Below are 16,540 nucleotides of genomic sequence, written 5' to 3'. Positions count from 1 at the left end.
CCTTCATTTTCTTTAAAGCCTCTGTAACTTCAGTTTTACTAATACGCCGATAAAAACAGAAATCTTTACTTTCATTTAGGGTGCTAAGGTCACTATAGTCAATCTTATTATCACACACTTCATTAAAAAGTTTAGCAAAATATCTCATCCATCTTTGTTGAATATCATCTTCTAAGAAAAGTATTTTTTGATCTTCATCCTTAATACACTTCACTTGAACTAAATCCTTACTACTCCTATCTCTTTGTTTGGCTAACTTATACATATATCTTTCTCCCTCCTTAGTATTTAATCTATTATATAAATCGCTAAAAGCTAATGTCTTTGCATCGCATATTGCTTTCTTAGCATCCTTACGAGCCACTTTATATATTTCCCAATTATCAGAATTTTTAAAATTAAACCAATTTTTATAACAAATCTTCTTATTTTTAATCTTTTCTTGCACAATTGGATTCCACCACCAACTATTTTTACTATTGGGAGCTTTTCCCCTAGATACTCCAAGCACATCTTTTGCAGTATTCTTAATATCACTAGCCACTTTTTCCCACATAACATTAGCATCCTCATGCACAGACAAAATCTTAAGATCTAAAATCTTACTCACAAAAATATTTTGGTTAATATTCTTTAAATGCCCCCATCTAATCCTCGAAAAACGTTTTACTTTATTTTTTATTTTATGCCCCTTTATCTTAAAGTCCAAAACTAATAATCGATGTTGGGTACATAAATTTTCACTCGGAATAACTTTACAATCTTTGCAATCTAAACGGTTTAATTTTCTAATAAGAAAATAGTCAATCTGGGTTGTATTATATCCATTTTTATAAGTGATGAGATGCTCATTCCTTTTCTTAAATAAGGTATTAGCAATTGAAAAATCATAAGCTAAACAAAAATCTAATATGGTCTTGCCACCTTCATTCGTCGTTCCGAATCCATGGCCACCATGAATGCTTTTAAAATCAACTACCTCTTTACCAACATGTCCATTTAAATCTCCTCCAATAAAAACTCTTTCTTCAAGAGGTATATTTTGTATTAATTCTTCTAAGTCATTCCAAAAATTTAATTTAGAACTTATATCCAAACCTACCTGAGGAGCATAAGCACTTATAATATTAACAATCTTATCCTCAACAACAATCTTTAAAGCTATAATTCTATCACCAATCCTATTAATTTTTATAACATTATCCTTTAAACTCTTATCTATAATGACACCTACACCATTTCTAGTACGACTCCTACCCGAATACCAAAGTTTAAATCCTAAACTATCGATTTCCTTGGCCTTCTCTCCAACCCACTTAGTTTCCTGAATGCATAAAATATTTAATTTCCTATGAATCATAATATCTATTAACTCCATTAATTTACCTGTAAGGGAACCTATATTCCAAGTTCCTATCCTAATTTTAGTATCATGGACTAGCTTCTTTGCCCACATCCGTCCTTGATGCGGGAACCCTTGCCTATTTAACACTGCACCCGGGCGCCGGTGCAGCGGCCCTTGCACACTTGTCACTGTATTCAGGCCATACAGCGCGTCGCTTCCAGGGGACGCCCTAGCATTAACACAATTTCTTAAAGGATTCATGACATTTTTGTTCAACAAGTTTTACGCTGGCTGTCGACTACCTAACGCAACCCTCCACTTTTCTCATCCAGGACTTGGGACCTGGCAACGGCAGTGTTTTCTATCACACAAGAAAACACTTATGCTTAATTTTATGCTTCTCTTTTAATGGCCAACATTCTGTACCATAAAACATTGCAGGTCTCACCATCATCTTATAGAAATTTCTCTTAAGTTTGAGGAGTACTTTTCTATCACACAAGAAGCCCGATGCATGCATCTATATTAACAGTGACAAATTCTCGTGCTAGGTAATGTGAATAGCATACGGCTACAAAACTCAGGAATTATTAGCAAATAAACAAATAAAAAAAGAAACTATGATAAACTAGACAAAAAAGAAGAAAGTTACCAATATTTGAACCATATAGAGTCACCGAATTGAAGTTCTCAGTTTGTGCCTCAATACTCACTTGAGCATCACGGATAAGTCCATGCAAATAAACATAGGAAAATGGAACAGTCCCTATGAACTCTATTCCCATCATGACCATTCGAGCAACCCAAAAGAACAAAATGTCATGTCTGCAAAGGCAAGTAAGATTACAAAATTACTTTAAATTACACTTTACCATGGAAACAGAAAACAGAGAGAGAGACCCAAACTCATAGGAAAGGCAAATTTGTACATAAAGCATAGCCTTTAGCTTATTATTAAAGAAAAACAATCCTAATTTCTACAGATTATCCTCTATGTTAACTATACAGCTTGCATATCAACTCTTAAAACTATGATCCAAAACCATAGAATTAATAAGACTACTATGGAGATTTTATCTTTGTTTTTTAAAGTATTTAGAAGGAAAGGTGACTTCTTCGTTCATTCAGGTCAATTTAGAAGGGAAGAACAATTTCATCTTTCCTCCTCTTAGTTTACCTTAGCCCTTAAACATCCCCATTCAGTTTAGAATGAAAACAAAACAAAAATGGCCATTTCACTAAATTATAGAAGGAAAGAAAGACAAGTTTCATATGTCCACGTATCAAACTAGAATCTACAAAGCATGGGAACAAAAAAAAAAAGAATCTACAAAGCATGGGCCAATTCACTAATTTATGGAAGAAAGTGCACATACTAGAGCAACTCGGCCTATGATCATTTTACAAGAAAGGAACCAACTGAGCAGCAAAAGTTTGTTCAGAAGAATGATAGGAAAGGTTTGTCAAGATAGCTCAGTAGCAACCCAATCAATCAAGCACGCCACACTAATACCTTTCACAAATTAGAAGCTATATTAACCCAGTGACCATCAACTAAGAAATTTCAGAACCGTATTCAAATTGAAATTACAATAAACAACAGATAGCTGCCCATTCCAAGATTAAATTAAATATGGCAGCAATTCCGGGCTACTGATAAGCAGAAGAAATATCAGCAAAAAACATTCAAGAGCTCCTTTTACTCCATCTAACCCCCCACACTATTACTTTAAAGGTATAACAGTCCTTGCAATCCTGACAGCAACTTCTACATGAATAATAATTAATTTGAGTACGATAATCAGAGCCACGATGGAGGCAATTTTTTTGCTAGCTGCTAAGACATATAATGCATATAGAGCAAAGAATGGCTCTTCGTATGATGCTCAATTATATTATAAAGGATGTGAAGCGCCAAAAGCATTTATATGATTCAGAATCAGAAGAAAAATTGTTTGTCAAAGGTAAGCCCAAGTTATTAAGGACATCGATGATGTCACAACAACTAGCATTAGAACTTGTATAGCCATCAAATAGTTTGCAATTATAGTAGCAATACATTATGAATATATATTAAAATTGTATCCCTTTTTTTTCTTGGTTATGAATATGACTATAAAAGATATTCAAAAAGAGGTGACTTTCTATATGCTACTTGTATTGAACAAATGATATAATCATCACATGTAATATCTCTTATGAATATATTCAAAAGTTAAAATGAAGGGCAATCGATTATATGATATAAAATTTCAACAGAATTAAAATTAGTAACTATTTATCTAATTATTAGAAAACTAGGTGACACCTAGGTGTAATAAAAATAACTAGTTTTGAATATTTAACACAAAAGAACAAGGATATCGCAAAAAGCATAACTTTCAGAGTTAAAATCAGATGATTAAAATAAAAGTGTTTCACAAGTTGGATTTGATTATTGGGCAATAATAAAAACCACTATAACCAAGAGTTAAATAAATGAGAATTTTAAGATGGGCTCATAGTAGATAAAGGATAAAGTGAGAAATTTTGATATTGTAAGACTAGTAGGAATAATAACTATTAAAGATAAGTTCAAAAAAACAAGTTTACGTGCTTTAGTCAAATACAATAGAGGCCAAAAGATGTACCAATAAAACAAGTAGATAAATCTCGTGTAGAAGGATGTAGAAAGAAAAGGTGTAAACCAATGTTGAAGCGGCAAAAACTAGTGCAAAAATATTATGTTAAATAAAAATTAATACTTCTTGTAACACTCAACAAAAATGCATGTAGAAAGCATAAAGAAAACACTAAATTAATTCAAATAAAGCTAAAAATAATGATGAAAAAATGACTTAGCTAATGATCTTGATACTGAAATGAATTAGCAAACTTGACATCAACTTGCCAGTAAATAATATGGCCAGTCAATAACGAGAGCACTTTAACTGAAAAAACTCAATATAAATCAGAAGTATAAAAACTATTTGATGGAGCAATTAGTGAGCAATATGCACAAGCTTTCCTACAACTAAAAATTCCATATGAAAAGGTTCGATATGAATTATGGTTTGATAACAGCATTAGCAGTAGGCAAGTCTTCCCTTATTCAACAAGCAGGCATATAAATAGAATGACAATATAATACTCTACAAAAAACACCGAGAAAACAATGAAAACCATTATTAAAGACACCTTAAAGTTGGATTGATTTTCTAGAGATGGAACCAGAAGTCAACCCCTCTCAAATCATAGACAGCAGTAGAGCATATAAAGCATGAGATACATGACTTATATAAACAACAACAACAATAAACATTTATCCCACTATGTGGGGTCCGCTACAAGAATCCTTTTTCTCCATTGTGTTATGTTAAGGGTCAAATTCTCATCTAAATCTAATAAAGAAATGTCATTTCTAATATTTTCCAATCTAGTCTTTTTAGGCCTACCTCTACCTTTCTTGATATAAGTCAAATCTAATACATCTACTTTCTTAACCGGGTCATTGCAAGGCCTTCATGTTATGTGACCAACCTTTTCATGTATATGCTCATTTCGTATCCTGTCTTTAAGAGTAAAGCCACTCATCCACATGAGCATCCTCATCTCTGCAACCCTTAACTTAGTATTATGCTTCTCTTTTAATGGTCAACATTCTGCACTATAAAGCATTACAGGTCTCACTACCATCTTATAGAATTTTTCCTTAAGTTTAAGAGGGACTTTTCTATCACATAACAAGCCCAATGCATTCCTCCACTTCAACCGTCCAACTTGAATTCTACTAATAATATCCCCTTCTATTTCACCATCACTATGAACAATAGACCCAAGATATCTAAAATGTTTGCTCTTATTAATGACTTGATCGCCCAAAGTCAGAATCCCCCCATTAGATCACTTATTACTAAAATTACACTCCATATATTTAATTTTAGATCTACTCAAATGAAAACCTTTAGCCTCTAAGGTTGACCTCCATAATTCAAGTTTACGTTCAACTCCCTCTCTATCTTATCAACAAGAAGAATACCATCAGCAAAAAGCATACACTAGGGTAAAACCTCTTGCAAATGTCTAGTGAGAGAAAAAAAGGTATGGATTTAAGGCCGATCCTTGATGTAATCCAATTGAACTAGGAAAATTCTTGGTCAAACCACCTTTTGTTTGAACACAAGTAACAGCTCCTGCATACATATCCTTAAGGACTTAAATATAAGCAATATTAACCCCTTTCTTATGTAGAACTCTCCATAGCACTTCTTCTCTTGGAACTTTTTCATGTGGCTTCTCTAAATCAATAATAATCATATGTAGATCCTCCTTATTCTATCTATACTTCTCCATCAAACCTCTCAATAAATGTATAGCTTCCATAATAAACCTACCTAGCATGAATCCAAATTGATTTTGAGAAACATTAATGTCAAACCGCAACCTATGCTCCATAACTCTATCCCATAGTTTCAAGTATGACACATTAACTTAATCCCTCTATAATTCGCACAATCTTGTGCATCACCTTTATTCTTAAAAATAGGAATCAACACACTCATTCTCCACTCATATGCTATCTTTTTAGTCTTCAAAATAGTATTGAAAGTTTAGTAAGCCAAGAAATTTCTTCATCTCCTAAGCATTTCTCATATGCTTTCTCTAAAAATAGCTAACTCGCATTGGGTTTCTCTTATTTGTTGGGTTACAGTTCCTAACTGACATACAATTAAGTCTAAAGTACGCTGAATTTGCTCGAGGTCCATTGACTGAACTTAGGTAACTAATGCAGACACAACAATAATGTAAAGATGTTGAATGAAAATGGATGCAAGCTACTAAAAGCAAGTGGGGAATCCTAGAATGCAACTAAGATACAATCATGCTCGAATACCAAGATGATGTGAAACATAATAGGAATTGCATGAATTTAATAAAAATTTGTTAAGCTTGCTAATTTTAAAATTAATGTTTCACCAGATTAGATTCTAGGATTTCTTACTTGCGATTGTGCTTTAGCATGCAGTTACAAGAAAATTAACATGATAATTTAAAATAACAACAAACTTATAGTAAAGCTGAAGGCATAAACAACAAAAATCCACCGTTTAACAAATAAAAATTTCACCTTAAGTTCCTCTCACTTTTACTCTTGAGGTGGCTTTAACGGAAGAATAATTTTAACAAACTTAAAGATCCCACCAAAAGACAACAAACGCCTGCAGTATTGCCCAATGAAAAGTTGGTCGGAGGGGAAGAGGTTGGTGGTTGTTCAATAACTCGTCACTGTCCGGAGATTTGGTGCTTGTCGATGGAAGACGTCAAAGTGAAAAGGATCGGTCGACGTAGTCGTTGACGGTGTCGTCGGTCTCCAAGTTAAGGTCGAAGAAGGATGATCGGAGAATATCTACTCGTCCTTGAAGATCATACACAAATCCATGATCGTGCTCTGGATAGGTCATTCACGGATAGGGAGGCTAAGGGGATTGGTTGTCTTCTCCCTTGAAGATGTAACAAGCATAGGAGGGGAGGCGTAGGGGAGGAGGTGCCTTAGTGTGGTCGGCCAAAACAAGAAAAAGGACTAGGTTAATTTTAGATTTCTGAAATTAAAAGTAGGTGATTGATCAGTGGGATTAATTGTAGAAAAAACACAAAGGGAAAGAGGGGAGGGGGTGACTAAATATCTCCTTAATTGGAGTCCTTAACGGAGAAGGAAATAATTAGGAAAGAGGGAGAGAGGGGGTCGGCCAAAGGAGGAGGGGGGGAGTGTCAACATACAATGTATGTGTCTAGGTGCAATAAATGTTGAAATTGAAATTAATCCCAATTTAATTTCAAATTAGAGATGATTGGGGAGGCTTCCTAATTATGAAAGGTTTTAAATTTCAAATTCAATTTGAATTCAAATTAAGATACTTTCCAAATTAATAGTAAGACAAATTAGGAAGGTGTTTAAGAGGCAATTTAAATTTGAAAGCAAGGCTTTGTAGAGGAGGGGACGGTGGCTTAGGCTTCGCCTAGCATAGGCCAGCTGCTAAGGGAGCGGGCCGGCGGCTTGAGTTGGAGAGCGAAGATGCCGATGGGTATGGGCGGAGGGGAGAGGTGTGGCCGGAATTTAGGGCAGGTGTGGGGGTGGGCAGCGGTATGAAGGTTAAAGGAGAGGAGGTCGGCGGCTTGGTGAGGAGAAATGGGGGGGGGGGGGGGGGGGGGTGGATGAAGAAAGGGAAAGGAGAAACAAAGAGACAAGACTTTCCAGCGGCTGTCAGGTATTGCTTTGGCCCTCTCCTAGGGTTCTTTCTTCTCTCAACAGCTCACAAAAAGACAAAAACAAAAGCTGAAATTTTATTCATCAAATCATCCCTCATACAATAGTGAAGACCTCTATATATAAGTTTTAAAATAAAAAGAGATGCAAAGACTAAAATGTCATTTGGGCTACATCATGAACTAAGCCTCATAAGGGTACAATGGTAAAGACTAAGACACAAAATAAAATAATATATAAAATGTTCATAAATAAAGACTCTGAATCGTGGCCGTCGATCTACGATTCCTCCGATGATAGACGCGCCGGAATCTCATGATGATGTCTTCATCAGACTCCTTACAGGACTCTTTATATATTTCCCAATTATCAGAGTTTTTTGAGTTGAATCAATTTTTATAAAAAATCTTTTTTTATCTTTTCTTGCACATTTTGATTCCACCACCAATTATTTTTACTATTAGTAGATTTTTCCTTAGATACTCCGAGCACATCTTTTGCAACATTCTTAATATCACTAGCTACTTTTTCTCACATAACATTAACTTCCTCATGCAAAGATAAAATCTTAAGATCGAAAATCTTGCTCTCAAAAATATTTTTGTTAATATTTTTTAAATGTCCCCGTCTAATCCTAGAAGAACAATTTACATTATTTTTAATATTCAGCCTTTTTATCTTAAAGTCCAAAATACTGAGTTATATTGGGTACATAAACTTTCAGTTAAAATAACTTTACAATCTTTGCAATCTAAAAGATCTATTTTCTTATAAAAAAATAATCAATTTAAATTTTATCATATCCATTCTTCTATGTGATAAGATGCTTATCTCTTTTCTTAAATAAGATATTAGCAATTACAAAATCATAATCTCAAGAAAAATCTAATAGGATATTACCACATTCATAAGTCACTCCAAAACCATAGCCACCATGAATGCTTTTAAAATCATCTACCACTCTACCGAAATGTCCATTTAAATCTCCTCTAATAAAAACTCTTTTTTCGAGAGGTATCATTTGTATTAAATCTTCTAGGTCATTTCAAAATTTTAATTTTGAACACATATCTAAACCTACTTGTGAAGCATAAGCGCTTATTATATTAATAATCTTAGCATCAATAACAATATTTAAAGCTATAATTTTATCTCCAATTATATTAATTTTTATAACATTATCCTTCTAACTCATATCTATAATCACACAAACTCCATTTCTAGTACGACTCCAACCAGAATACCATAGTTTAAATCATAAACTATCAATCTCCTTAGCCTTCTCTCCAAACTATTGTGTGGGAACTCTTGCCTATTTATATTCCTATGGATCATAATATCTATAAATTCCATTAATTTACTTATAAAAGAACTTATATTCCAAATTCTTATCTTAATTTTAGTTTCATGAACTAGCTTATTTGCCTACATCCGCCCATGATGTGGGAACTCTTGCCTATTTAACACTGCACCCGGGCGCCAGTGCAGCAGCCCTAGCATTACATAATGCATTAAAGGATTCATGTCATGATTATTCGACAAGTTTTACGTTTGTTGTCGACTACCTAACGCAACCCTCCACTTTTTATATGATCTATATAGATAGAGAGAAAAATATTCACTAGTGAAGACATAATAAATCTAAGAGCTCTTAAAGAGAAGCTCCAAGCACTATTGTCATGAAACTTGAGATATTTTCCCAAAAGAAAAATTGATATAATAACCTTTTTTTAATATGTTGAAATCAAGGTACATTTAAATTAGGGATTTAAGTTTTCCTATGAGCACAAGACCACAACTTAATTACCCTTCCCAATCAGAAGAACACTCGAGAAATTCATTGGACTCTAGCTTACAAGATATTTTCTTCATGAGATGGTAATCACAAGCATGGTTCCACTACGGCATTTGTAAATGGCATATGGCTGCGGGAACAAGTGGTAAAATCTATCAAGACCTCACGAAATCATAACTTGGGGGCTGTGTTGTAACTTTGGGTAGTGAGCTTGTTGCAACTAAGACATTGAGCTTGTTTTCAATTTTGTCTTTTGATTTAGAGAGCCATAGAAGCGATTGATGGCTCCATGTATCAACCAAGGGTTATCTCATCCAACGCAATCTCTAAGGACCAACAGTGGAAATTTATCAAGCCTCACGAAATCCTAACTTGGGGGCTTTGTGTTGTAATTTTGGATACAAGGGTTAGTGAGATTGTTGCAACTAAGCCATTGAGCTTGTTTTCAATTTTGTCTTTTGATTTAGAGAGCCTTAGAAGCGATTGATGGCTCCATGCTATCAACCAAAGGTTATCTCATCCAACACAATCTCTAAGGACCAAGGTGGAAATTTCATACTGCATTGAAGTGACTAGTGAGAGACATCACCCATTGGAGAGCAATATGACCCTTGAGAAACACCAATATCTAGTCATATATTTTGATGCATCTAATTTCATATCAACCATTCAGGTAAAACTCGGTGTTGATTTCATGCCACCGCTTATGTTCAAGTTGGTGCTCATTTCATATCACACTTGAAGTAGAAATAGGTGCTCATTTATCTACTCCATTAGAGTGGAAGTTTAATGTATAATATCAAGTGGTTCATAGGCAAGTGACAAGAGCCTGAAGTAGGCCCCGTTGCAAGAGTATTATAATTATTTTTCTTTGAATTATAAAGTGGTTGAATAATTTTATTCCAATTTGTATTGGTTTTTCCTATCTAAGAATCCACTACTTCAATAAATTCATTTTATAATCTATTGGCTGAATTTTTGATAAACTGCTTTAGGTGGATGTTGCAACTACAAGGCTATCTAAACTATTAATGGCTAGCTAACTAGTCGAATTGGATGATTCTTCTCTTCTAGAGAAAGAAATTTGGGTTGGTTGGCTCACATTTATTGGCTATTGGTAAAAGTTTGAGTCTGATGATATTACTGCTTATTGTTTTTGCAAAATATTTTTTCACAATTTCAAAAATTCTTCAGGGCACACCCAAATATGTGTAATCCTAAAAATCATAGCAGTGGGGATCTTGCATGAAATAAAAGCCTTTTTTCGAAAGCTATAGTTGTAGATCTGACTACTTCTATTCTAATTTGCACTAAAAAACAATGAATAAACTTTGGATCCTGCCATGAAATCAAAGCCTTCATGGGTTTCTAACCGAACGAATATAATTTTCCCACACATATTCACATGATTAATGATCCAGACCCACCAAGGCTGATGCATGCAAATTTCAGTTTTTTTTTTTTTTTTTGTAATTTGAATGCTATAGTTATTTTTTATTTTTTATGCTATCCTATGATGGAAGGCAACCAATGATCATAAGTAGGTTGTGCTTTGGGCTTGGCAAATTTTGGGTGTGCTAGCTATTTTGGTGCCTTGGCTCTTGGGCTGTTGGTGGGTTCTCAGTTTGGGCTTGACTGCTCAGTTTTTGCTGTGTTTTTGGGAGCTGTTATGCTCCAGCTCATTAATGTTGAGCTATTATTTTTCAGCTCATTACTATTGGTAGTTCACCTCCTTTTTAACTCATTAAGTGAAGTGGATTTAGTTCTTTCCCCCTCTCTGTAACCCTTCGGTTCCCCTGTCTGGCTCCTTTCCCGTGGCTGGTTCTTCTCCCATGGCTGCCTGTTCCGGTTCCCTATGGGCGCCCATTCCTATCCCCCTTGTGGCCCTTCGGCTGCTACTCCTGGACCGCCTGTTGTCCTTCTGTTTCCCCTGCTCTGATTGGTTCAGTTGAAGGTGGTTTTCGACTGTTTAGCTACCTCTTTTCTCCTATATATATGTGATGTTTTGTGGCATTTAGAGGTTGTTGTTTGCTGAGAAAAGTTCTCTAAAACCCGAGGGTTTCTTCTTGGAAAAGCTTGAGATCTTGTTACATTTATCTCTTCCTCTCTTCAAATTCATCTTGGGCTTCTTATCTCCTTCTCTCCACAAGTTCCACTCCACTTGTATCTTTCTTCTCGAGCTATTGGAGGTGTTGGTTGGCCGGTTTGGTTGCATTTGCCGGAGGAGTTTTGTGGACGTTGGCCCAAGTAACTGTGGTGGACTCTTGGTTTGCATGCCCTTAAGCACATCTTTTATATTACCTACTATTTTTGTTGTATGTGAGGTGACCGCTAGTCGATTGTTCTGAGGGTAGTTGTTTTTATTTTTAATTTAGTTTTCGTTTGTTTGGCTTTCGTTTGTTTTGAAGTTTGTTTGATGTTGGCATCCTAAGTTTTGAATCGAGAAAGGTTCTACTTGTCCTGGTGTTCTCCCCTTGTGGCTTTTTCTATCTAGTTGACTGCATCAAAGGATTTTCATCCTAATGTTATTCCCCCTGCTAGGTATATGAGCGATCCAAAATCTCTTTATGTTTCCTCTAATATTAGCACTTCTAACATAGATAAGTTTTCAGATAATAAGATAAGCATAAAAAACAATTCTAAATTAATTTTAGAATATTCTAAAATTTTAAATTTATTTTAGTTCAATTTAAAATTAATAAGAATTTTTTTATTTTGGATTTGAAGATAAAGATTTTGAAAAGTAATTAGATTTCAATTCAAATGAGTAGATTTTATCTTATTAACCATTTTTATAAATAAGGCTGAAAGAATGTTATTTTGAATTATTTATTGAATAATTCTATCCTCCATTATAATCTCTTTACTCTATTCCATGGTTTCTTTCACTTCTTATGGCCAATAGCTATAACAACCTAAACTCTTAAACATTGAGATATTATCCACCTAATGGCCTCACGAATTTATCCCTTTAGTGTAACTTCTCAGGAAGTCATCCATCCTAGGAATGCTCCCATACAAGAATGCTTAACTTTAAAATTTCTAATGGAACTTCAACCGTTGCACCAAGAGGCACATCGATGTTTAAGTGTTTAGCTCTCTGCCTCTTTCTGTTAAGCCTTTACTTTCATTTACTTTCTGTATTTAATTTACTGCTGAATCGTCAAAATGGTATCAGAGCCATGCTAGGGGATTGAGAAATAGATCCTCTCCCGCGATTAATATTGATTCGACCTCGGGCATTACCTCGAGGCCAACCCCTTCCTCTAGGAGTAGGAGACTCCTTATGAGGGGTGCGCCACCACTGATCGGTCATGCGGCAGACCCTGCAAATATTCACGAGTTAAAAAATCAGGAAGACTATTAGAGGATCCTTTAATATATTCGATAGTAAAATCAAATACATATAATTGTGCTTGCCAAGTGGCAAAAATTTGTTTAGATGCTAGATTTTTAACATCCTTTTCTAAAATGAATTTTGCTGAACTGCAATCAATACGTAATAAAAATGATTGATTGAAAAGATCATTCTAAAATTTAAGAATAGTCTTGACAATTGCTAACATTTCCTTTTTAATAGTGGAATATTTTTGCTGGGTAGGATTCCATAAACCAGAGGAAAATCGAACTAGTTGTTCTTTATGGGTAAGTGGTTGTCTTTGTTTAAGAATACCACCATAACCGAGATTAGAGGCGTCTGTTTTGATAATTTTAAAATATTCTGGATTAGCAAGATTAATACAAGGTAAATTTTTTACCTTTTGTTTAATAATTTGGACTGCCTTGGTACATTCTATATTCCAAGGTGAAGGATGTTTGCGAAGACGTTTATATAAAGGTGCTGCATCGATGGCTAGATTTTGATAGAAGTCAGACACATAATTAAGAACTCCAAGAAATCTTTGAAGTTGTTGTTTATCTAAAAGCTGATCAGGGAATTTATCAGCAAATTCAATACTCCTATTTATGGGAGTAATGGTATGATTATTAATAAAATGCCCAAGAAATCTAATTTCAGTTTGAAAGATTTTTATTTTAGGTTCAGAAATTACTAATCCGTTTGTTTGGGCCAACCATTTAAAGGTTTTTAAGTGTTTAATATGTTCGTCGATAGATTTAGAAAATATAAGAACATCATCTATGTAAACGATGATATACTGACTATATTGATTAAAAATTTCATTCATAATTTTTTGGAATTCTGAAGGAGCATTTTTAAGTCTAAATGGCATAACATTCCATTCATATTGTCCGAATGGAACCATAAATGCTGTTTTATATCGATCTGGCTCAGCTATCTGGATTTGCCAGTATCCAGATTTAAGATCAAATTTTGAGAAAATATGGGCTTCAATTAAGCAATTTAATAAATCTCGTTTACTTGGAATAGGATAACGTATCCATTGTAAAACTTTATTGAGAGGTTTATAATTAATAACTAAGCGAGGTTTTCGTCGTTCTTTTTCGACAGCATTCATTACATAAAATGTCGTGCAACTCCAAGGAGAGCTCGATTTATGAATTAATTGTTTAGCCAATAGATCAGAGATCTCAGTTTGACATAATTGAATATAGTCTTTATTCATTTGAGAAGGTCTTGCTTTAGTAGGGATGTTAGTTTCATTAAAATTTTCTATATAAGGAAGAGTAACACAATGTGTTTTTCTATTCCAAAAACTTATAGGATTATCTCCACAAATTTGAGTTTTAATTTCGTGCTCTATGTTAGAAATTTTTTGTTTAATTAATGGATGTTGCAATTGAGTAGCTATTTCGTGAGTTTTGATTTCATTTTTTAAAGAATTAATATGTAATTGTTTTCCTTTAAATTTATTCATTTCATTTAAGATAATTTCTTTAGGATCCGTTATAAAGGGAAAGTTAATAGGGGGATCACAACAATATGATATAATTCCTTTAGTATTTGTTTGTATTGGCATAATTTTAAATAGAAAAGGAGTTCCTAAGATAATATGTTGTGAGAGATTTTTAACTAGTAAAAATGGGATTTCAATACAATAGTCCTTTTGACAGATTGCTACATTGGATAGCTTATATTTAATTTGCATATTATTGCCACTAGCGGATGTTAATCGTTGAGTGGTTTTTTCAAAATACTGAGATGGTATGAGTCCTTCTTGGACGCAATTCATATCTGCTCCGCTATCAACAAGAGCAGTTAGATTTGTAAGAACTAATGATTTATGAACTACTAAAGTAATGTTTATAAACCATTTATGAATAATAGCTTTTTGAAGAGAATTTATGAGAGTATTGGTTTCATAATACTGAGATGTTGAAGGTGCTTCGGGATCAGGTTGATCAAGCAGTTGTTCAAGTTCTAAATTAGTAAGACGAGTAGATAATTTGTCATGATCTGTTTTTAAAGTTTGAATTTCAGATTTTAAAATTTTTAATTCTATTTTTAATTCAGCTAATGATGTGATGTTTTCTACTTTATCTTGTGATTTAAATCGATCAAGGACTTCTTTCATAGAATAATGGGGAAATTTCTTGATTTTTTCTAGAGGTGTTTCTTCACTATGACCTAATAATTTTTTGATTTGCTTTCGAATTTCAGAATCTTGTACTGATCCGAGAAGCTGAATAAGCTGACCCTTTTGTTCTTCGGTGAGAACAAATAAACCTGATTTTTCTACAATAGCTTTGTAATAGTCATTACTATTACAAGTAGTACAGCATTGTGATGATTCTGAATCAGACTTATCACTGTCTATATCTGAACTATAATTAGATTCAGAATGATCAGATTGTATAGTATTTTCATAAGAGCTTCTTGAGTATCTTGATCAAGATTTAATTCACTAATCTTCTTTTTTATAGGACATTTATCGGAGTAATGACCTAGTTTGCCACATTTAAAACACTTAATAGTTTTATTAGAGTGTTTTTCGTTGTCAGCCGAAATGCCTTTTTTGGTTTTAAAAAATTTTCTTTTAGGAAATTTTCTTTTATGAGAAGTAAATTTGTCTTTGTGCTGATTATGTCGTTTTTTTACAAGATTGTGTTCTTTATAATTTAAAGGGCCAGGACAAGCAAATTGTTCGCAGAAAGCTCCTAGTTGTTTTCGATCATTTAGTCTTTCACGTTTTAATTGTTGTTGCATTCTAATGTCATTGCATAAAGTGATGCCTACTTTTATGCATTCACTAATTATTCTTCCATAAGTATAATTTTCAAAAATTAATTGCCCATGAACATTTCGTAGTTTATCTTTAACTTTAGTAGCGATGGACATAAGAAGGCCTTCTAAGAATTTTTCTTTCCAATAATTGGAATTTGCATCGGATAAATTCATGACGCGAGTTATAAATACATCTTTATACCAACGAAAATGAGATAAAGAAGGACATTTTAATTTTTGTAATAACGATCGCATTTGTTCTCTATTATCAGTCATATATCCTAGAAAATGTTCTAAGATATTATGAATGAGCGTATAAACTGCTTCATCATTTGGTTTTGTGGGGTCTAGAAGACTAGTATCACTTTGCAGATCATTTTTTTCTGCTTGATTTAAATAATTATCCCACCAGCCTTTAAGAATGCCAGTGAAACCATTGACAATAATTTGCACTACTTCCCACGGTTTATTACCTTTACTCTGGGCTACAGTAGCATAAATTAACATTCGATGAACAGTTTTGTGAATTTGATAGTCTGACAAGCCATCAAAATTCCATTCATATAATTGTCGAGGATCATAAGAGATTTGTTCATTTAATTCTTCTTCGTATAAAAGATTCGAAGGTGTTGGTCTATTATAATAATATTTTCCTAAGGATTTTTTTGGATATTTTAATTTATTAATTGACAAGGATATAGTAGGTTTTGCATTTATAGAGGAAGATCGAAAATTGTTCTTCTAATTGGTCAATATTATGATCATTATCCGAAGAGTCTGACTGAATTGCAGAAGATATAATCTCTTCTTTTGAAATTTCGTTATCTAGAATTGTGATCTTTTGAGATTTAATTTGTTTTATGACTTCTGCAATTTGCAGATCTTCATCTAATTTTAGTTTAACAGGAGGTGGAAGTTTAATTGCTGGTTTGGAAATAATTATAGATTTGACGGGAGTGTTTGGATTTTCTATTGATAATTTTTCTTTTAAATTATCTAACTTTTTATCAA

The 16,540-nt window shown here is 33.6% G+C and overlaps 1 protein-coding gene across 1 annotated transcript in view; it reads right to left on the bottom strand.

The window, feature by feature from the left end:
* LOC110112979 (valine--tRNA ligase, chloroplastic/mitochondrial 2) overlaps positions 1-16,540 on the bottom strand; it is a 61,876-nt gene that overhangs the window by 29,977 nt on the left and 15,359 nt on the right. The window contains exon 10 of the mRNA XM_028700500.1: positions 2,059-2,170. Coding sequence (XP_028556333.1) covers positions 2,059-2,170 — 112 coding nt within the window. The remainder of the gene's footprint in view (positions 1-2,058; positions 2,171-16,540) is intronic.

The sequence above is a fragment of the Dendrobium catenatum genome, unplaced genomic scaffold (assembly GCF_001605985.2).
Source record: "Dendrobium catenatum unplaced genomic scaffold, ASM160598v2 fragScaff_scaffold_1539, whole genome shotgun sequence".
NCBI lineage: Eukaryota > Viridiplantae > Streptophyta > Magnoliopsida > Asparagales > Orchidaceae > Dendrobium > Dendrobium catenatum.
Note: the sequence above shows the minus strand (reverse complement) of the source record. Positions and strands in the feature narration are given on the sequence as shown.